At 31.9% G+C, this 24,073-nt stretch overlaps 3 protein-coding genes across 6 annotated transcripts; all 3 read left to right on the top strand.

Moving 5' to 3' along the window:
• The first annotated feature begins 187 nt into the window (after positions 1-187).
• On the top strand, positions 188-2,462 carry LOC103830784 (uncharacterized hydrolase YugF). The gene is made up of 4 exons (XM_009106601.3): positions 188-1,765; positions 1,895-1,987; positions 2,075-2,142; positions 2,234-2,462. Exons 1-4 carry the CDS (start codon positions 1,034-1,036, stop codon positions 2,346-2,348), a joined length of 1,008 nt encoding a protein of 335 aa, XP_009104849.1. The 5' UTR covers positions 188-1,033; the 3' UTR covers positions 2,349-2,462.
• Positions 2,463-2,939: 477 nt separating this feature from the next.
• On the top strand, positions 2,940-22,538 carry LOC103830782 (protein ELF4-LIKE 2). Of its 2 annotated transcripts, XR_004449345.1 has the most exons (3): positions 2,940-4,438; positions 4,533-4,890; positions 22,528-22,538. XR_004449345.1 is itself a non-coding variant. In XM_033275265.1 (2 exons), the coding sequence occupies exon 2, from the start codon at positions 4,533-4,535 to the stop codon at positions 4,836-4,838; it is 306 nt and encodes a 101-aa protein (XP_033131156.1). In that variant the 5' UTR covers positions 2,940-4,438; the 3' UTR covers positions 4,839-5,018. The 2 variants fall into 2 exon arrangements, 1 of the variants encoding a protein (XP_033131156.1); XM_033275265.1 differs by lacking the exon at positions 22,528-22,538 and having other exon boundaries at positions 4,533-5,018.
• Positions 5,254-9,887, top strand: LOC103831454. Of its 3 annotated transcripts, XM_033275257.1 has the most exons (10): positions 5,254-6,247; positions 6,763-6,918; positions 7,111-7,261; positions 7,537-7,598; positions 7,776-8,283; positions 8,320-8,660; positions 8,769-8,870; positions 9,010-9,297; positions 9,377-9,433; positions 9,536-9,887. In XM_033275257.1, exons 2-10 carry the CDS (start codon positions 6,790-6,792, stop codon positions 9,638-9,640), a joined length of 1,743 nt encoding a protein of 580 aa, XP_033131148.1. In that variant the 5' UTR covers positions 5,254-6,247; positions 6,763-6,789; the 3' UTR covers positions 9,641-9,887. The 3 variants fall into 3 exon arrangements, with proteins under 3 accessions (XP_033131148.1, XP_018508326.2, XP_009105586.2); XM_018652810.2 differs by having other exon boundaries at positions 7,537-7,580; positions 7,776-8,660; XM_009107338.3 differs by having other exon boundaries at positions 7,776-8,660.
• Positions 22,539-24,073: the final 1,535 nt, after the last annotated feature.

Below are 24,073 nucleotides of genomic sequence, written 5' to 3'. Positions count from 1 at the left end.
GATAAGCTTTTGGAAACTATTACGGACGTCCAAACACAAGGACCACTCTTAGATACAAACAAAATGTATCTTTTCTTTGCCTTCTGCATCATTGGATCGCTGGTGATTCTAATGATGATGTACACATTGATATTTATTGGCTGCGAAGATTTCGGGTTGTTAAAGGAAAAGCCTGGTGGATTCAGACCGTGTCTTGGAAGATTTTGAGAAGAACAGAGAGTGAGCTATTGGTGACATCAAGCTTCAGTTTTAACTTGTGGCTCAAGTAAGCAGAAGAGAGAAAATCACGCGCCAACAAGACACTCGTTTACTTCGGTAGTTGGGAGTTATGAGTCAAGGGCCAAAGTTTTGTCACAAGTTGGGTTTAGTTTGACGTAGAAAATACGTATGTGTGTTGTAATGTAGTGTGGACCAGAGTCACATGTGAAGAACCATTACAAAACACTATTTGACAGCTAGAAGAAGCTTAAAAAGGATTCTTATAAATGTCCCTACCACCAGAAGAAGCTTATAAGAAAGATTCTTATAAAGATCCCTTCTACTTTTTTGTTTTGGGTGTAAACCATCCCTTCCACTTTTGTTACATGTAACTTGCAAATGTGTGGAGTAAAACTCAACGTAGACTCAATATGTTATATTTCTATCCAAGTTAAAGCAATGACAGTTTGACTGACACTAACCCCAAAATATCTAACAAATATGATATCTTTCTATCCTAGTGAAGTTTTGGCGGGAAAGATTTAACAGAAAAGTAAGGTTCACTATTGTTTTCTTACTCAAATTGCACACACGTTGTAATGTCATGCTAGGTGTCTAAAGATAAGCATGCATTGTAAACGTCACGTAAATTACCAAATATATCCAGCAACAATTAAATTAGTCAGAAATTTAATCCAACTAGGCCGGACTTAACCGGATTAGACCGGAAGAGATTTTAATGGATCTGTTTTTTTTCTAATATTAGCCATAACCAACTCTCTCACCGAGATACACAACACATGCAAAACCAAAATTTCCAGAAGATTACACTCTAATGGCGTCCATGAAACGCATCCTTCATCTTCTCTGTCGCTACATTTCCATCGCGATATCTCTCTTCCAAAGCCTTGTCTTGTGTCTATTCGATAATTTCGATTACCCAATCCTCATCAACCTCGCCGACGCGTTCTTATCATTCTACTTCATAACATTCTGCGATCTCCGCCCAATCACCGTCGACTTAAACGATGGAGAAACCACCGTACATTTCTGGGTCTCCGGCCACCGCAGAAACAACCGCCCGGACCTCGTCATGCTACACGGCTACGGAGGAAACTCGAAATGGCAGTTTATCCACCAGGTCTCAGATCTCTCCAAATCTTTCAACCTCTTCATCCCCGACCTCGTCTTCTTCGGGAACTCCCACTCGAGGAACACCGAGCGGACCGTCGAGTTTCAAGCGAGGAGCGTTGTGGGAGGTTTGAAGAGGCTGGGCTGCAGCGAGGGCGGTTTGGCGGTTTACTCGATCAGCTACGGAGGCTTCGTCGCGTACCGGATCGCGAAGATGTGGCCGGAGATGATCGAGAGACTGGTGATCGTGAGCAGTGGAGTGGGGTTCACGCAACAGCAGAAGATGACAGAGATGAAAAAACATGGTGGAGATGTGTCGGAGATTCTTGTTCCGAGGAGTCCGCGTGATCTACGGATGTTAGTTAGGATTTCAATGAATACTGGGATCGCGTTCATTGACTGGGTTCCAGACTTCATCCTCTCTCAATTCATCGCTGTATGTTCTGTCTCTTTGTTTCTTTTTTTTTCTTAATTACTAATCTGCCCAGAATTATTCTTGTGTTTTTGAAATTAACCCTGACGTTAGAAAATGTGAAAAATAAACCCTTAAGTTTTAAAATTTCAGGTGATGTATGAGACGAATAGGAAGGAACTTGTTGAGCTAGCCAAGAATTTGCTGGAAAGAGAAGAAGATGCTGAGTTCTATGCAATATCACAGGTCACTAATATTCTCAATGATCAGTTTTTACTTTTTATCCATAAAAACATTTGTAACTGAATGATTTAATTTGGTATGTATATTCAGAAAACCTTAATTATTTGGGGTGATAAGGATGAGGTGTTTCCCTTGGAGCATGGACGTCGTCTACATAGGTAAATATGACAATCATGATGACAAAAAAATAATGTTACAGAAGTATTTCCATTTTCAGTAAATGATCATGTTTTCACATACTTTTGGCAGACATTTGCCAAACTCGAGTATAGAGATATTGAAGGATATTGGACACGGCGTGAACATTGAAGCACCAACTACTCTTAACAACTTAATAACCTCGTTTGTTTTAGATGTTTCCTGACTTCTATTTCTGTTCTGACAAACATAGTAAATTTATGTCTGACATATATTAATTATATATGTATGTTCCAAGAAAATTACAAACGAATTAATATCAATCTAAACAACGTTTTTGTACTGCCGCGAAATAACCGGTCTCATGTACACAAATCCTAACCATCTGCAGCCTAATCACAGTGAATTGGGTTCGGGATAGATAACTGGTACTCCAAGTCTCCAAGCCATACTTTTGCAAAAAGAAAAGTAAGGAACATATTTAAACCGTATACTGGAATTCAAAATATAGTTTTTTTAACTGGAGTGTAAAATTTTTGCCCATTGTAATATATTTTTACCAGTTTTGATTGGCTATAACGGATATTCAATTGGATCATTAAATATTTTATGATATTCTATTAGTTTATGTTGGTTTTATGCTGGATAAGAATAAGGACCACGACGGTATCTCTCAAACCGGACATGTGGAGGAGAGAAGTGCAGTGGAACGAGGTAAACAACTGGTCACCAAACCAAACGCCTAATAAACAGAAGTGGCAGAAGATAGTGTTAAGGCCCAGTTCAGATTCACAAAAGCAAGAGATTGTAGTTTCAATACAAATATTATCTATATGTATTGAAACTATATTTATATGCTACAAAATTATCCATACTTTTTCTTATGAAAGTATATTTACTATAGTAGTCTTAAAAATTAAATTTAAATTTACATTTACATTTAATATACTGGCACACCTTTAACCTCCCTTATCAACTCCACAGAATTGAGATGCAGGGTAAGTACATGCCAAAAATATTTTATTTAGAAAAAGGATTTAAAAGAGATCAGAACATGTATACACATACTGACGTACATATATATTCCTCTCAAATCTCTCTGTCTCAGACTGTTTATCTTAGAGACGACAAGTAGATTCCTTTTTATTTACTTTACCAACATCCAATAATTGTCATATTATTTCTCGAGAAATAAGATTCTTGTTTACTTCCCGACAATATACAATCTCGATTTCATCTCTGCTTTTATCTGTACGTCACTGAGCTTGTTCTTTTCTGCTTCAAAAGGTAAGAAATATATTTTTCCTATTCTTGTATATAGTCAAGCTTTTGAATTATTTTTGCTTTGCTTTCTGGATTTGTAGATATGAATCTTTTGGCTTCTGAGTTCTGATCTTAGTTTAAAGACGTTAGAGCATCCGCAACGGTGGACTCCTTCTTGGAGTCCTTATCATTATTATATTAATTTTTTTTTTATTTTTTTTTTGTTTGAATAGTTAAGGACTCTAGTCAAAATAATGTGTCCAATGGTGATCTTCAATTAGGAGTTCTTAGAAATAAAAAAAAAAAATTTTGTTTTAAATTGAAATTGAAATTTTATTAATTGCATGATTAAAAATAAATATACCAGAAAAGAAAAGTTTAAAAATGTATAAGTTTAAAAACTATAAGTTTTTCAATTTCAATGTTTTTAAAAAAATTATAAATTATAAGCTAAATAATTTCTATTAGTTTTTCTTATCTTATGTATAAGTTTATCTTCTTAAAACTATAGGTTTCATTTAATATAAGTGTGATAGAGTTTAAAAATGTCTATGTTTGATACAAGTTTAAAAATGTTTACAAGTCAAATGTTTACAAGTCATAACTGCCACGTAGACAAGGATTTGATCCTTAAATTCCTTATGTAAGGATCAATCCTTGTACTATGTTACTCAAATAATAGTTTTTTAATCTGATAAACATTGGATGTGGAGCTAAGGATCCTTAATGGACTCCCATTGCAGATGGTCTAGTGTTATGAATTTTATGGAATCGGTTTCTACTTTTGATGAGATTATGTCCCTGTCTCTGGTCTACTTATAGAACAAGTCTGACTTCTTCTCTTTTTATCTATACATAGATCTCTTTTTACATAACATTGATTGGTATCTTGTCCAAAACTCAGGGTTCTGAGATTGACTGATAAATATAACTTAAAAATTATTTTTATCTTCGCTTTGGTTGCTACTGGAAAAGTTGGAATCTCATGTGAGATCAAGAGCTTGTAGACAAGGTCAATGGACGAAGTAGAAGACTTAAGCACTGTTGTTAAATGTGAGTTCTCTTATCCTTTCAAACCTTGTTTTTATCATATGCATACAAAGGGTAATTGATATTATCCAATGGTTTTGTTATATTCTGATAACAGATGGATGGGAAAGTGTTAAAAAATTTCCAGAAGAGCTTTGTTCAGGTTCAAGATATTCTCGATCAAAACCGGCTTCTGATCAACGAGATCAACCAGAACCATGAGTCAAAACAAGCAGATCACTTAGGTCGAAATATTGGTTTGATAAGAGAGCTCAATAATAATATCAGAACTGTGGCAAGTCTTTATGGTGGTCTCTCTCATTCTTTCGCTAGATCGGTTGATGCTTCACCAGAAGGAGAATCCACTGGGACCTTGAGATCTGATGGGAAGGCTAATAACCAGAAGAGATTTAGATGCGAGTAATGTACCAAAGAATGATTACTCTTTGTGTTATGTAGATTCAGTGCCAATGTGAGTGTGGAGCTAAGAAATGATTTATTATATTTGTTTTACGGATATCTCTGGATTTTTTCGGTTCGGATAGAAACGGATAACGAGTCGAATCAAAATTTACAGATATTTTATCCAGCCCTATTTTCACTATGTCTCTGCATTACTTTCATCAACTGTCCTTCCATTTGAAACTTGACAGAGTCAAAGCCTCATCAGTAATCTTTGTATTGGAAGCTGCATCGAATAAAACTTGTCTACTGGTTTTCTTCTTTCCCTAGAAAAGCAAAGAATGTTATCTACCTCGAATATCAGTCCTGTTGGTAGTAGGATCACACTTAAAGCTTCAACACATATGCGAGCAGCATCTTCCTTGCTTATGCTTCCTTTGGCTGCAGCACCCTGTTTCCTTCATGAAAATGTTGTTGAAACCAAGCGGGGGAAGTCAGCATATGATTTGTCTTATTAGAAGATGGCTTAACAGACATCTGCAGCTTCATTAAACCATGATCTCGCATATTCAAAACATGCCAAAGGCAGTTTCAATAGAGAAAAGATAAGGTTTCGTTCTCTCCACGCTACTGTAAATCGTCTCCCTAACAGTCCAATGTAACCCTCTAGAAGACTCTCTTCATCGCTTTTACAGTTGATAAATGGTTTTGCTTGTTATTTACTAGTTTTCTTCTCTTTTTGTTAATATCTCCAACGATATTAGCTTGTTCTAACTTGATATACAATTATACAGCTTATTTCACTATTAGTCATCATCGTTCTTGCTTTGAGATAATCCATTTACATCTTGAGTTACTCCTTATGGATGATTCTTTTATGTAAAAAATTTGAAATTGTAATTGACTTTTAAATTTTGAAGAAAAGTTATTTATAAAACAATAATTAAATCTGGACTAACAGAAATACCCACCTACGCAAATGAAATTTAATTTCGTTTCACACATTATTAAACGGCGCGTAGTTCTAGTCTAGAGATACCAGACGACTTAGCGTTTTTGTACACGTGACACTAAACGGAACGTAGTTAATTCTATTCCGACATTATTCATCTTATTTACAGACGTGGCAAAATCAGACAAAACATCATAAAGTCATAAACTCAGAAGCCTATATACGGATTCCAACTCCAAAACAAAAAGAAGATATATCGAGTTAATAAAACACTTTCGAGTCCGCACTTTTGTTACTTTCATTCCAATTTTATGTGCCTTTTATTGCTGTAAGAATCCAAGAAGCTTCTCTGCTCTACTGAAACCAATCTTCGACGAATCCAGTATTAAAAGATGAATTCGACTCCGACGCTTCGTTTTCACCGGAAATTTTAATCGCTTTCCTTTGATTTCACGGGCGACTAACTCAATTTCCCGGTGGTAAGCATTAGAGTTTCCACTCTCTATTTTTTTTCAAAGCTTTAATTTTGTTCTTCCTTGATAAGGTTTGGAACAATTGATTGTAATAACTGCAAAGATATTATTACAATCTATGGAATTTCTTATTGTGAAACTTCTATGGAATTTGATGATAAGAGTACAAAATCTGTAGTATTTTTAGTTTTTTTTCTTCTTTCTCTTCAAAGGCCTTGTTTTTGTGTTAAAAAATAGATACTTTCTCACTGAAGTTAATGAAGAGACTCCTTTTTGTTTGATGGCATTACTTTGAAGGAGAATGCATTTTGGTTTAGGTCATTGTACATATTTATGCTGTCAGTTAGTAAATTAAGAATCTAAGGGGATAAATATGGTGATCTGTTTGGACTATGCATTCTTGGAATCTCTCTTAAGCATTCTATTGTGGATTGTTCTTTTTTGGGTCTCACTTGAAGAAATGTTGATCATTTAGCCTTTTTTTTTTTCTTTTCTTTTCCTGTTTTGTTTTGGATTCTCAGGCTCTGTGTGTTTGAGTACGGTTTGCGATGGGGACTGTGGTTGGAAATGTTGAGGAGTGCAGAGAGATGTTTGAAGGCAGTGCTGCTCAGACAAGGATCACACCTTTCTCTTCAACAAATCAGATTAAGAATCCTGTTACCTACAAGCTTGTCCGGGTATGCTTACACGTTGTACTGTCTTCTTTAGATGTCACTTGTATAGTTGATCCTCTTGTTTGATTTTTTTTTTTTTTTGTAACATCCTCTTGTTTGATTATAATTTCTTTAATTGAGAAATATATCTACTGTGGATATATATGTTTTATTCTTTCAAAATCTGATCTTATGTGGTTTATGGAAATGGTATAGGTTGCAGGAGATGGAAGACTAGTGCCTGCAACCGATGAAGAAATTTTTGAGGTCAATGAGACGGATATGCATACTGCGTCAGATGCTTGTCAGAGTGTAGGCTCCCTTTCTGCTCAAGGGTTACCTTCTCAGTTAGAAGAAACTTCTCAAGGTTTGCTTCTCACCATTCCTTACATGTTCAACTGATTCTCTACTGATGATGTTCTTTTTAAGGGAACACTGGTTTGTTTCTAGCGAACGCATTGTGTTATTGTATATCTAGATGCACTTTCAAGAGAAAAATCTAGGTTTCTTGTAGACGTTTATCAATCCATTTTACCTTCATCCAGACCTTTTTCTATTAGTGATATAAGCTTAACTCTCTTTGGCTTTTCCTCCTGGATTGTTTACTTACTTCTTGGCGATAACGTTTTTCTATCAATTCAGCTTTATTGCAGTCTGGATGTGTGGAACCATCATATACAGAGCAGGTGAATTCTCAACCTGAGGTTAGTCCCATTTCACAATTTTTTTTAAAAATATTTTTCTAGCAGTGTATCTTTTCTACAACTACTCTTTTCTTATTTCTGGTTGTAAATGTTTTAATGTCTGTGAATTTCATAAGAATTCTAGATGACCTTACTCCTTAGATTTTGCTCCAAATTTGATTTTTTTTTTTTTTGCAGTATAACGAGCAGATGTTGCAGAAGGTTGAACAGGATGAGAGACTTGCCATGATACATAGTCCTCACATGCTTTCTGCTCCAGATGCCAACAGCCAGTGTTGTAATGAAACCAACATGTTTAATGAGGATCATGTCCACCATGACTCTTCGCTGCAGCAACCCATTCCTTTCTCATCAGATGTTCAGAACGGATGCAATGTGGATCAATCTAATACGGTTGTACCATGCTCAAACGCAGAAGCTAGTCCAAAAGAAACTGCGGCGCCCCCTGCTACTGCTCAAAGACCTGATTTTTCTTTAGTTAGAGGGGAGATATGCTTGAATAATTTACCTATTAAGGCACTGCAAGAAACATTCAAGGCGACCTTTGGCCGTGAGACGACTGTTAAGGACAAGACTTGGCTGAAAAGGAGGATTACAATGGGACTTACTAATTCCTGTAATGTACCAACCACTAACCTGAGAATTACAAACAGCAAGCTAGTTGGAAATCAAGACAAGGCAAATGATTTGACTGATGATGTAAGAGCTACTAACCTGAAAGATGCACCACCTTCTAGTACTGATAATGCGAATGGACATTCAAATGCCTCGGGACATAGTCTCACTGAAGATTTTTCTAGCGAAGAGAGGGCTGCAAAAAGGGTTAGGAAACCTACACGAAGATACATTGAAGAACTTTCAGAAAACGATGAGAAACAGCCAGTGGTTACTTCAAAAGATGAGAAGCTATCAGAAAAATCTGAGGTGAGGTCTATTAGCGTCTCCTTAGGGAAGAGAGTCACCGTCACCAGGGTGGTGTCCCTTGCTGGATCTGAAATTGAGGTTCCTTATGTTTCTCTTGTCCGGAGAAGCCGTCCAAGAGAGAACATCATGGCTCTTATGGTATTTTCTCTTGGTTTACTACTCATTCTTCTCAATATAGTTATTTGGCTTTGCCTTTTTTTTTCTAAGTTGGAATGTATTTAAAAAAGATAATGCAACATTGTTTAGGAATGTCACTCCAGTTGCTTGGAGGCAAAAGCTAGTTCAGGAGAGAGTAACATGCTACACAAAGAAGTGCTAAAGTCGGCTTCTGGACCAGACCAGAAAGAAGTAAGACATACCTGTTTTTTTGGTTTCGTCATTCTACTTTGCAGACAATAGAGAATTAAGATTTAATGTACCATCCACTTGATATTTTTAGAAGAAATTGGTTTTGCAAAACTGATACAGTTTATCGTTGCAAATGCAGTCAGCTACAAGTAGCAGCAACAATGAGGAGGATGTTCTCACTGAGGTTGATCAAGACATGGAGACAGAGAACATAGACTCATCTGGAAATAGCTCAGATGACAATAATAACATTGGCTTGCCAACGATGCAAGGTGGTGGACTTAGAAGGAAGCATCACCGAGCTTGGACTCTATCTGAGGTTACACAATTAGTAGAAGGTGTAGCCAAGTATGGAGCTGGGAAGTGGTCTGAAATCAAAAAGCTTTCGTTTTCATCTCATTCGTACCGTACCCCTGTAGATCTCAAGGTAATTCAACTTCTTAACCTCTCTTGAGATAGTCCTATCAATCTAGGCTTTTGTTTATTATCAACGTTGTAATTTGTAGGACAAATGGCGAAATCTTCTGAGAACAAACTTTGCTCAGAGTCCCTCAAACATCATGGTACCTCTCTCTCTCTATATATACATCCCTTTAGCTTGTAAACTTCTTTTTTCCTTTGCCAACAAAACCTTTTGGGAATATGTGTTGGGGTTGTGTTTCCAGGGAAGTCTCAAGAAACATGGATCGATGGACATTCCTATGCAGATTCTGTTGCAGGTAAGGGAGCTCGCGGAGAAGCAAGCACTGGTCCCACCGAATCACCGATAAAATAAGGTTATTCGAGATGAGGAAACAAGATCCAACTCCTTGTAGCTGAGTTTTGTAAAATAGCAACCAAGTAAGGAAGATGAGAAATGTGAGATAGGATACAGTTTTTGCTGTCTTGTGTAACTTTTATTAGGAAGCTTTGGTCTAAAACTGTGGTATTGGTCTAAAGATGAAACTGATCTTTGTTTCGTATTGACAAGAAATAAGAGGAACATATTGTCTCAGAAAGATCAGAAGTTAATTATTAAATAATCAAAGTGGCCAAACAACAACATTGCTGTCTTCAAACTAATTTATAAGTAAGAAACATACACAGCAATTGCTTATATAACCTATAATCGGTTTATGTATTTCATGGAACCAGCAAGATGTTGAAAGTGCTTTAAAGATTCAGTTAACGATGTTTTCTTTAGCCCACATATGTCTCCATGTTCCTTGCACTGGTGGATATAGATCAGTCCACTCCGAACCAGCACAACCCTTTACATTCACATTTCCGTTGTAAGACATGTACTGTTTCTACTTAAATGGTGTTGTGGAACAGGAAGATGAAGAAGAACCTGATCATACATAGAAGTGGTCAAACAACAACATTGTAGCAGTTTTCATACTAAGTCGTATGTAAAATTGCTTATATATATATATATATCTAGAAGTTCATTTTCCTTTAAGTAAATAAAAAGGTATGTGTCTTATGTGTGTACATAAATCTGATGTTCTCAAAAAGTTATTGTTATTTTTAGAATTATGAATTTATTTAAAACAATGTCAATACTTTTCAAACATTACTATTTAAATTAATAGTTTATTAGGTGAATGTCTCACACGTAACATAATTTATAAGATTATATTAAAAAAATAGTAAGTATTTAATTAAATTTTTTTATTAATTCAATAAAATAACTAAAAATGAAAAATATATAATAAACAGATAGATGAATTGAATTCAGTTTTAGATTAAATAGATAGTGAGAATAAATTTTATTAGGAAGCTTTCGTCTAAACTATGTTATTTGGTCATTTAATAGGCCTTTCATGTCTAAAGATGAAACTTTGCTCTTTGTTTCATATTGACAAGAGTTGGGAAGAACATATTATCTTAGAAGCATCAGAAGTTAACTATTAAATAATAAAAGTGGTCAAACAACAATATTGCAGCAGTCTTCATACTAACTCGTATGTAAAAGAACATACATAGAAGTTGCTTATATATATATCTATAAATCAGTATTTTGTGTGTGTTTTAGAACCATCAGGTGTTAAAATGCTTTAATGATTTATTGAAACGATGTTTACTTTAGCTTCTTTGCCCACATATTTCTCCTTGTTACTTGAGCATGTGGATATAGATCACTCCACTTGTTGCAAGATGGATCCGAACATGCACAACCCTTTACATTCACATCTTCGTTGTAAGGCATGGACTGTTTCTTCTCAAACAGTGATTTTGGAACAAGAAGATGAAGAATATTTGTTGATCGTCTCCTCTTAGCTTTGATAGATTGTGTCAGGCTCATGTAACTTGGCTTTCTGTAATAATCTTCTTCTTAAAGGAAACTTCATGAGAAGGGAATTGGGGACTGAGATGTGGATGAAGCCTCAGAACTCGTAGCTCATGATGACATTGGAGGGGGTCTACCCAAAACTCTGGTTGTGAGATTGTTCTTCCTGGCCAGAGCTTTGTCATGTTCAGAAATAGTGCTATCAATTTTCCCTCCCATGGCATGTCTGCAACCCATCTGTCAAGCCAATTCTAATATGGACTGCTTTTGCATGATATGTTGCTCTTTCTAACATTTTCTTGTTTGATAATCAACTCTTGTTTTTTTTTTCTTTTTTTACAATGTGTACAAAATTACATGTTAGTTCATTATCTCACATTTAAATATTGGTTGTGATTTCATCTCTATCTTTTTAACTCGTCTTAAGCTTTTGATTTTACACATAACAATGGTTACTTCTAACATTAATATGATCATATATTTTATTAATAGTCCACTCTTGTTTTACACATTTGTATTTATTGAACATTCAAATTATTATTTATTATAAATAGATCCACAAATCAGATACAAACATTTAGACTTATTGTTAAAAGAAATAATATAAAACTTTGGTTGGACATTACTAGATTCATAACACTTAGTGAGAACCCTTACTTACAAGCGCAGTTACAAAATCCTTTTTCTTCCGAACAACTACCAGTAGTTCCATGTTGCTTCTTACACATATCCAAACATTTAGTTGGAATACAATAGCTTCCTGTTATTGGAATTTTATGAGGACAATTTTTTTTCTGCGCGTCTGCCATCATTCCTGTAAGATATAAAAATCTCAAATTTTAATTGTTAGAAAATATATATAGTTTTTCTGAAATATAAAACTTATTTATCAACAAAAGCTGTTTAATAAAATTTTGTTTTAAGCGTTACAAGTAAAAAAATAGATAAATAGATTTTGCAAGTAAATAAAAAAATGAGCATTTGATTTGGTCAAACATTATTTTTTTATTTTGTGAAAATATGGTTTTAAGAATTGTGGGCACATTAATAAACATTACACATAAAATTTTGATGTTTTAAGAACAACTACAGTATGTATTGAAAAACATAACATATTACCTGTAAAATATATAAATCTAATTAAAAATATCACATAAATTTACATAAGAACTATAGTTCATCCATATTATGAAAATGTTGGTTAAATCATTTGTATATGCAGGACAAAATGTTCATAAACATATGATAAAAAATGAAACTATTTAATATTATTTTATCATTGTAGTTTTTCATCACATATAAACCCATACATTAAAAATATATATAAATGGACTAAAGTATAAAAAACTCCTAAATACTTCGTGAATGATCCTTTCAATTTTAACGCAAAACTTTCTGACCCTATTTTCTAGCCTTCTGGAAATTTATGAATTTTACACAAAAGAGATAGTTTAATGCTATATTATATATAGTGAACAAAAATTATTATATGGGATTTTCAATATATTAAAAGTAAAAATTGTAGGATAATCAATTATTATAGAATTACTATATGCAATATATTAAGATGTAAATAAAAACCTTGTGAAAGAATGATGAAGATAATTAAAAACGTAAACGAGAGTCGAAGGGATTTCTTCATCTTGGATTCTAGAAATTGATTGCTACTGACTTAAAAATTTAGGGAAGAGATGAATTATTCTATTTTTATAAAACACAAGAAGTCTTCTTACATATATATACATATTAAAAATCTAATTTAAGAAACTCACATTAATATGTTCCGATTTAAACGAATCTAATTTAGAAAAATCCATGTTTTGCTCATATAACATGTGGAAGCTTTACAGTCGTTCATTTTCCTATAAGTAAATAAAAAGGTATGTGTCCTATGCGTGTACATAATTTTGATGTTTTCAAAAAGTTACTGCTATTTTTCGAATTACGAATTTATTTACAGGAATGTCAATAAAATCCTTTTCAAACATTACTATTTAAATTTATAGTTTATTAGGTGAATGTCTCATACGTAACATAATTTATAAGATTATATTAAAAATAGTAAGTATTTAATTAAAAAAATTAATTAATTCAATAAAAGGATGAAAAATGAAAACAATATAATAACCAGATAGATGAACTGAATTCAATTTTAGATTTAGATCGTGAGAATAAAATTTTATTAGGAAGATTTGGTCTAAACTATGTTATTTGGTCTATTAATTGGCCTTTCATGTCTAAAGATGAAACTTTGCTCTTGGTTTCATATTTTCAAGAGATGGGAGGAACATATTATCTTAGAAGCATTAGAAGTTAACTATTAAATATTAAAAGTGGCCAAAGAACAACATTGCAGCAGTCTTCATACTAACTCATATTTTAAAAAAACATACATAGAAGTTGCTTATGAATCTATAAATCAGTGTTTTGTGTGTGTTTTAGAACCATCAAGGTGTTGAAATACTTTAATGATTCAATGAAACGATGTTTACTTTAGCTTCTTTGCCTACATATTTCTCCTTGTTACTTGAGCATGTGGATATAGATCACTCCACTTGTTGCAAGATGGATCCGAACATGCACAACCCTTTACATTCACATCTTCGTTGTAAGGCATGGATTGTTTCTTCTCAAACAGTGATTTTGGAACAAGAAGATGAAGAATATTTGTTGATCGTCTCTTCTTAGCTTTGATAGATTGTGTCAGGCTCATGTAACTTGGCTTTCTGTAATAATCTTCTTCCTAAAGGAAACTTCATGAGAAGGGAATTGGGGACTGAGATGTGGATGAAGCCTCAGAACTCGTAGCTGATGATGACATTGAAGGAGGTCTACCCAAAACTCTGGTTGTGAGATTGTTCTTCCTGGCGAGAGCTTTGTCATGTTCAGAAATAGTGCTATCAATTTTCCCTCCCATGGCATGTCTGCAACCCATCTGTCAAGCCAATTCTAATATGGACTGCTTTTGCATGATCTTTTGCTCTTTCTAACATTTTCTTGTTTGATAATCAACTCTTGCTTTTTTTTTTCTTTTTTACAATGTGTACAAAATTACATGTTAGTTCATTATCTCACATTTAAATATTGGTTGTGATTTCATCTCTATCTTTTTAACTCGTCTTAAGCTTTTGATTTTACACATAACAATGGTTACTTCTAACATTAATATGATCATATATTTTATTAATAGTCCACTCTTGTTTTACACATTTGTATTTATTGAACATTCAAATTATTATTTATTATAAATAGATCCACAAATCAGATACAAACATTTAGACTTATTGTTAAAAGAAATAATATAAAACTTTGGTTGGACATTACTAGATTCATAACACTTAGTGAGAACCCTTACTTACAAGCGCAGTTACAAAATCCTTTTTCTTCCGAACAACTACCAGTAGTTCCATGTTGCTTCTTACACATATCCAAACATTTAGTTGGAATACAATAGCTTCCTGTTATTGGAATTTTATGAGGACAATTCTTTTTCTGCGCGTCTGCCATCATTCCTGTAAGATATAAAAATCTCAAATTTTAATTGTTAGAAAATATATATAGTTTTTCTGAAATATAAAACTTATTTATCAACAAAAGCTTTTTTATTTTGTGAAAATATGGTTTTAAGAATTGTGGGCACATTAATAAACATTACACATAAAATTTTGATGTTTTAAGAACAACTACAGTATGTATTGAAAAACATAACATATTACCTGTAAAATATATAAATCTAATTAAAAATATCACATAAATTTACATAAGAACTATAGTTCATCCATATTATGAAAATGTTGGTTAAATCATTTGTATATGCAGGACAAAATGTTCATAAACATATGATAAAAAATGAAACTATTTAATATTATTTTATCATTGTAGTTCTTCATCACATATAAACCCATACATTAAAAATATATATAAATGGACTAAAGTATAAAAAACTCCTAAATACTTCGTGAATGATCCTTTCAATTTTAACGCAAAACTTTCTGACCCTATTTTCTAGCCTTCTGGAAATTTATGAATTTTACACAAAAGAGATAGTTTAATGCTATATTATATATAGTGAACAAAAATTATTATATGGGATTTTCAATATATTAAAAGTAAAAATTGTAGGATAATCAATTATTATAGAATTACTATATGCAATATATTAAGATGTAAATAAAAACCTTGTGAAAGAATGATGAAGATAATTAAAAACGTAAACGAGAGTTGAAGGGATTTCTTCATCTTGGATTATAGAAATTGATTGCTACTGACTTAAAAATTTAGGGAAGAGATGAATTATTCTATTTTTATAAAACACAAGAAGTCTTCTTACATATATATACATATTAAAAATCTAATTTAAGAAACTCACATTAATATGTTCCGATTTAAACGAATCTAATTTAGAAAAATCCATGTTTTGCTCATATAACATGTGAAAGCTTTACAGTCGTTCATTTTCCTATAAGTAAATAAAAAGGTATGTGTCCTATGCGTGTACATAATTTTGATGTTTTCAAAAAGTTACTGCTATTTTTCGAATTACGAATTTATTTACAGGAATGTCAATAAAATCCTTTTCAAACATTACTATTTAAATTTATAGTTTATTAGGTGAATGTCTCATACGTAACATAATTTATAAGATTATATTAAAAATAGTAAGTATTTAATTAAAAAAATTAATTAATTCAATAAAAGGATGAAAAATGAAAACAATATAATAACCAGATAGATGAACTGAATTCAATTTTAGATTTAGATCGTGAGAATAAAATTTTATTAGGAAGATTTGGTCTAAACTATGTTATTTGGTCTATTAATTGGCCTTTCATGTCTAAAGATGAAACTTTGCTCTTGGTTTCATATTTTCAAGAGATGGGAGGAACATATTATCTTAGAAGCATTAGAAGTTAACTATTAAATATTAAAAGTGGCCAAAGAACAACATTGCAGCAGTCTTCATACTAACTCATATTTTAAAAAAACATACATAGAAGTTGCTTATGAATCTATAAATCAGTGTTTTGTGTGTGTTTTAGAACGATCAAGGTGTTGAAATACTTTAATGATTCAATGAAACGATGTTTACTTTAGCTTCTTTGCCTACATATTTCTCCTTGTTACTTGAGCATGTGGATATAGATCACTCCACTTGTTGCAAGATGGATCCGAACATGCACAACCCTTTACATTCACATCTTCGTTGTAAGGCATGGACTGTTTCTTCTCAAACAGTGATTTTGGAACAAGAAGATGAAGAATATTTGTTGATCGTCTCTTCTTAGCTTTGATAGATTGTGTCAAGCTCATGTAACTTGGCTTTCTGTAATAATCTTCTTCCTAAAGGAAACTTCATGAGAAGGGAATTGGGGACTGAGATGTGGATGAAGCCTCAGAACTCGTAGCTGATGATGACATTGAAGGAGGTCTACCCAAAACTCTGGTTGTGAGATTGTTCTTCCTGGCGAGAGCTTTGTCATGTTCAGAAATAGTGCTATCAATTTTCCCTCCCATGGCATGTCTGCAACCCATCTGTCAAGCCAATTCTAATATGGACTGCTTTTGCATGATCTTTTGCTCTTTCTAACATTTTCTTGTTTGATAATCAACTCTTGCTTTTTTTTTTTTTTTTACAATGTGTACAAAATTACATGTTAGTTCATTATCTCACATTTAAATATTGGTTGTGATTTCATCTCTATCTTTTTAACTCGTCTTAAGCTTTTGATTTTACACATAACAATGGTTACTTCTAACATTAATATGATCATATATTTTATTAATAGTCCACTCTTGTTTTACACATTTGTATTTATTGAACATTCAAATTATTATTTATTATAAAGAGATCCACAAATCAGATACAAACATTTAGACTTATTGTTAAAAGAAATAATATAAAACTTTGGTTGGACATTACTAGATTCATAACACTTAGTGAGAACCCTTACTTACAAGCGCAGTTACAAAATCCTTTTTCTTCCGAACAACTACCAGTAGTTCCATGTTGCTTCTTACACATATCCAAACATTTAGTTGGAATACAATAGCTTCCTGTTATTGGAATTTTATGTGGACAATTCTTTTTCTGCGCGTCTGCCATCATTCCTGTAAGATATAAAAATCTCAAATTTTAATTGTTAGAAAATATATATAGTTTTTCTGAAATATAAAACTTATTTATCAACAAAAGCTTTTTTATTTTGTGAAAATATGGTTTTAAGAATTGTGGGCACATTAATAAACATTACACATAAAATTTTGATGTTTTAAGAACAACTACAGTATGTATTGAAAAACATAACATATTACCTGTAAAATATATAAATCTAATTAAAAATATCACATAAATTTACATAAGAACTATAGTTCATCCATATTATGAAAATGTTGGTTAAATCATTTGTATATGCAGGACAAAATGTTCATAAACATATGATAAAAAATGAAACTATTTAATATTATTTTATCATTGTAGTTCTTCATCACATATAAACCCATACATTAAAAATATATATAAATGGACTAAAGTATAAAAAACTCCTAAATACTTCGTGAATGATCCTTTCAATTTTAACGCAAAACTTTCTGACCCTATTTTCTAGCCTTCTGGAAATTTATGAATTTTACACAAAAGAGATAGTTTAATGCTATATTATATATAGTGAACAAAAATTATTATATGGGATTTTCAATATATTAAAAGTAAAAATTGTAGGATAATCAATTATTATAGAATTACTATATGCAATATATTAAGATGTAAATAAAAACCTTGTGAAAGAATGATGAAGATAATTAAAAACGTAAACGAGAGTTGAAGGGATTTCTTCATCTTGGATTATAGAAATTGATTGATACTGACTTAAAAATTTAGGGAAGAGATGAATTATTCTATTTTTATAAAACACAAGAAGTCTTCTTACATATATATACATATTAAAAATCTAATTTAAGAAACTCACATTAATATGTTCCGATTTAAACGAATCTAATTTAGAAAAATCCATGTTTTGCTCATATAACATGTGGAAGCTTTACACTCGTTCATTTTCCTATAAGTAAATAAAAAGGTATGTGTCCTATGCGTGTACATAATTTTGATGTTTTCAAAAAGTTACTGTTATTTTTAGAATTACGAATTTATTTACAGGAATGTCAATAAAATCCTTTTCAAACATTACTATTTAAATTTATAGTTTATTAGGTGAATGTCTCATACGTAACATAATTTATAAGATTATATTAAAAATAGTAAGTATTTAATTAAAAAAAATAATTAATTCAATAAAAGGATGAAAAATGAAAACAATATAATAACCAGATAGATGAACTGAATTCAATTTTAGATTTAGATCGTGAGAATAAAATTTTATTAGGAAGATTTGGTCTAAAATATGTTATTTGGTCTATTAATTGGCCTTTCATGTCTAAAGATGAAACTTTGCTCTTGGTTTCATATTTTCAAGAGATGGGAGGAACATATTATCTTAGAAGCATTAGAAGTTAACTATTAAATATTAAAAGTGGCCAAACAACAACATTGCAGCAGTCTTCATACTAACTCATATTTAAAAAAACATACATAGAAGTTGCTTATGAATCTATAAATCAGTGTTTTGTGTGTTTTTATAACCATCAAGGTATTGAAATGCTTTAATGATTCAATGAAACGATGTTTACTTTAGCTTCTTTGCCCACATATTTCTCCTTGTTACTTGAGCATGTGGATATAGATCACTCCACTTGTTGCAAGATGGATCCGAACATGCACAACCCTTTACATTCACATCTTCGTTGTAAGGCATGGACTGTTTCTTCTCAAACAGTGATTTTGGAACAAGAAGATGAAGAATATTTGTTGATCGTCTCTTCTTAGCTTTGATAGATTGTGTCAGGCTCATGTAACTTGGCTTTCTGTAATAATCTTCTTCCTAAAGAAAACTTCCTGAGAAGGGAATTGGGGACTGAGATGTGGATGAAGCCTCAGAACTCGTAGCTGATGATGACATTGGAGGAGGTCTACCCAAAACACTGGTTGTGAGATTGTTCTTCCTGGCCAGAGCTTTGTCATGTTCAGAAATAGTGCTATCAATTTTCCCTCCCATGGCATGTCTGCAACCCATCTGTCAAGCCAATTCTAATATGGACTGCTTTTGCATGATCTGTTGCTATTTCTAACATTTTCTTGTTTGATAATCGACTCTTGCTTTTTTTTTTCTTTTTTTACAATGTGTACAAAATTACATGTTAGTTCATTATCTCACATTTAAATATTGGTTGTAATTTCATCTCTATCTTTTTAACTCGCGTTAAGCTTTTGATTTTACACATAATAATGGTTACTTCTAACATTAATATGATCATATATTTTATTAATAGTCCACTCTTGTTTTACACATTTGTATTTATTGAACATTCAAATTATTATTTATTATAAATAGATCCACAAATCAGAGACAAACATTTAGACTTATTGTTAAAAGAAATAATATAAAACTTTGGTTGAACATTACTAGATTCATAACACTTAGTGAGAACCCTTACTTACAAGCACAGTTACAAAATCCTTTTTCTTCCGAACAACTACCAGCAGTTCCATGTTGCTTCTTACACATATCCAAACATTTAGTTGGAATACAATAGCTTCCTGTTATTGGAATTTTATGAGGACAATTCTTTTTCTGCGCGTCTGCCATCATTCCTGTAAGATATAAAAATCTCAAATTTTAATTGTTAGAAAATATATATAGTTTTTCTGAAATATAAAACTTATTTATCAACAAAAGCTGTTTAATAAAATTTTGTTTTAAGCGTTACAAGTAAAAAAATAGATAAATAGATTTTGCAAGTAAATAAAAAAAATGAGCATTTAATTTGGTCAAACATTATTTTTTTATTTTGTGAAAATATGGTTTTAAGAATTATGAGCACATTAATAAACATTACACATAAAATTTTGATGTTTTAAGAACAACTACAGTATGTATTGAAAAAACATAACATATTACCTGTAAAATATATAAATCTAATTAAAAATATCACATAAATTTACATAAGAGCTATAGTTCATCCATATTATGAAAATGTTGGTTAAATCATTTGTATATGCAGGACAAAATGTTCATAAACATATGATAAAAAATGAAACTATTTAATATTATTTTATCATTGTAGTTCTTCATCACATATAAACCCATACATTAAAAAATATGTATAAATGGACTAAAGTATAAAAAACTCCTAAATACTTCGTGAATGATCCTTTCAATTTTAACGCAAAACTTTCTGACCCTATTTTCTAGCCTTCTGGAAATTTATAAATTTTACACAAAAGAGATAGTTTAATGCTATATTATATATAGTGAACAAAAATTATTATACGGGATTTTCAATATATTAAAAGTAAAAATTGTAGGATAATCAATTATTATATAATTACTATATGCAATATATTAAGATGTAAATAAAAACCTTGTGAAAGAATGATGAAGATAATTAAGAACGTAAACGAGAGTTGAAGGGATTTCTTCATCTTGGATTATAGAAATGGATTGATACTGACTTAAAAATTTAGGAAAGAGATGAATTATTCTATTTTTTTAAAAACGCAAGAAGTCTTCTTACATATATATACACATTAAAAATCTAATTTAAGAAACTCACATTAATATGTTCCGATTTAAACGAATCTAATTTAGAAAAATCCATGTTTTGCTCATATAACATGTGGAAGCTTTACAGTCGTTCATTTTCCTATAAGTAAATAAAAAGGTATGTGTCCTATGCGTGTACATAATTTTGATGTTTTCAAAAAGTTACTGCTATTTTTAGAATTACGAATTTATTTACAGGAATGTCAATAAAATCCTTTTCAAACATTACTATTTAAATTTATAGTTTATTAGGTGAATGTCTCATACGTAACATAATTTATAAGATTATATTAAAAATAGTAAGTATTTAATTAAAATAAATTAATTAATTCAATAAAAGGATGAAAAATGAAAACAATTTAATAATCAGATAGATGAACTGAATTCAATTTTAGATTTAGATCGTGAGAATAAAATTTTATTAGGAAGCTTTGGTCTAAACTATGTTATTTGGTCTATTAATTGGCTTTTCATGTCTAAAGATGAAACTTTGCTCTTGGTTTCATATTTTCAAGGGATGGGATGAACATATTATCTTAGAAGCATCAGAAGTTAACTATTAAATATTAAAAGTGGCCAAATAACAACATTGCAGCAGTCTTCATACTAACTCGTATTTAAAAAAACATACATAGAAGTTGCTTATGAATCTATAAATCAGTGTTTTGTGTGTTTTTAGAACCATCAAGGTGTTGAAATGCTTTAATGATTTAATGAAACGATGTTTATTTTAGCTTATTTGCCCACATATTTCTCTTTGTTACTTGAGCATGTGGATATAGATCAATCCACTTGTTGCAAGATGGATCCGAACATTCACAACGCTTTACATTCACATCTTCGTTGTAAGGCATGAACTGTTTCTTTTCAAACAGTGATTTTGGAACAAGAAGATGAAGAATATGGTTGATCGTCTCTTCTTGGCTTTGATAGATTTTGTCAGGCTCATGTAACTTGGATTTCTGTAATAATCTTCTTCCTAAAGGAAACTTCCTGAGAAGGGAACTGAGGACTGAGATGTGGATGAAGTCTCAGAACTCGTAGCTGATGATGACATTGGAGGAGGTCTACCCAAAACTTTGGTTGTGAGATTGTTTTTCCTGACTAGAGCTTTCTCATGGCATGTCTGCAACCCTTCTATCAAGCCAATTCAAACATCGCCTGCTCTTGTATGATATGTTGCTCTTTCTAACACTTTCTTGTTTGATAATCAACTCTTGCTTTTTTTTTTCTTTTTCTTCAATGTGTACAAAATTACATGTTAGTTGATTATCTCACATGTAACAAAATTACATGTTAGTTGATTATCTCACATTTTACTAAACCGGTCATGTATATATATATATATATATATATATATATATATATATATATATATATATATATATATATAGAAGTGTGTACAATGTAAACATTCGACTTGAGTAAATACATTTTACATTCAATCTGTAACTACCTTTCATCATCTCTCTTACTCTAAAGCTCAAGCTCTAATAGTTTCTTTGGTTTTCAAAAACATCTGAATGTCATAATGCAGATCACTTTGAATACCAAACCTGCAAACCTTTTTATTTGTATACTGTGATTAGAAAGGTATTCAACTGATATGAGTATATTTGTTTCTTGATAGTAGCTTCTGATGAAATTATTTTCTTTGAACCTATGCTAATGTTTGATCTATGTGTTATATCAGTCTTAATGAAACACTTTTTTCAAGTATTTTTGTTAGTTTGTTATCTGCTCTAGTATTCTAAAGTCTTTAACATAAATATGCCTTTTGTTATCTAGTTCCTTATTGTTTCCTATGGTGCACATTCTTGATAATGCAACCGCAATGCTGAGAATGAGTATGAATGATACTTGATTTTCAAAGATTGTGTAATTATATGTTCCTCTTGTCCCTTTTAACTGGACTGTCTTCTGCTTTGCGTGGTTTATGTCTCTCAAGTGTTAGGCATATTATCTGTGTACTAAGCTCTTATACTCTCTACATCTTGGCCTCTGTGTTGCTAATTTTATTTCAGACTAGTATTGTCTTAGTTCTTGCTATGGAGATCTCTTTTTACCTACTTTTGACAGTAAATCAATCAGGTTGATTTAAAACCATATTGCATGAGTGGAGAACTGGAAACGTGTCTTTATACGTCTCTTGATCAACTAAGGTCTAGATATGAATATAGAAGATATGTGTAGCATTCCCTAAAGTTCAATTTGCAGGTATTTCTCCCAAGCAGAATGGTTCTAATAAACTAACCTTAGAGGAAGGAACTGAGACAAGCGGATATGAATTGTTAGATTGTAATATATGAGACTCATAGAGTTTAGATCCTTGTAACACTAGAAACACTTGTAATTTCTGATTGAATCAATGGAAATAGAAAACAGCTTTGAAGTACAATCGTAAGCTACACTCTCATGGCGAATGTAAACTCAGATCATCGTTCTCATAGTGAACGAGAAGTCTAGACTCATGGCGCCAAAATATCCCTGAGCTTGTTATTTTCAACCGTCATATCTATGGCCTAACCCCATCGCTGGCGTGGCTGTTATGATTTGTAGAAGCACTACACCAAAAGAGTACAGTCAGATTTCACTCCAAGCAATCCGGTTTGCTGATGTTCATCAAGTTGTAAATGTGCTCCTGTGTGGCTGTGTTTCCTTCTGCAAACCAGATTCCTAATTATAGAGAGGTGAGAGGTACAGAGCGAGAGAGATCGCTTTAGGTTGAACGTGGAGAAGAACACAGTGTGGAGAATCGAGAATGATGTTCTCAAATCTCAACTACCCCAAGGCGTGTTGGCTGTTCTTATCTTTATTAATGGCAATCGCTGTGATTATGCCATCGTCTACACTTCTTCTTGCAGACAAGTTATAGACTTGCTTCCCAAGAAACTTGAATTAACCTGCTTCACAAGCAAACCATAACACTGGTTGCTCCATCGCTAATATCTAAAACCAAAATCGTTTGTATATTAGACATAAAAAAGAAGAAGAAGAATTATATCAATAATAGATCACCGAGTTTATACAAAATGAAATATGAACATTATCAAACAGAGTTTTGCTTTTTTGGTGTGGTATATTTAACTTAAATAGAATAAACCCATTGACCGACTCAGTTTTGGTGTTCCAATTAAAAAAAAAAGTGTTTTTAATGAAAATCATATATAGAAAAAAAAACTTGATTATATTCGAGCTAGTGACTCCCATACATTATTATACATTTATACGCGTCGAGATTTCATTAGTTCACATATCTCCTTCTCTATCACATT

This window comes from Brassica rapa, chromosome A07 (assembly GCF_000309985.2).
Source record: "Brassica rapa cultivar Chiifu-401-42 chromosome A07, CAAS_Brap_v3.01, whole genome shotgun sequence".
NCBI lineage: Eukaryota > Viridiplantae > Streptophyta > Magnoliopsida > Brassicales > Brassicaceae > Brassica > Brassica rapa.
The sequence above is the reverse complement of the archived record's forward strand: the minus strand, read 5'-3'. Positions and strand labels throughout refer to the sequence as shown.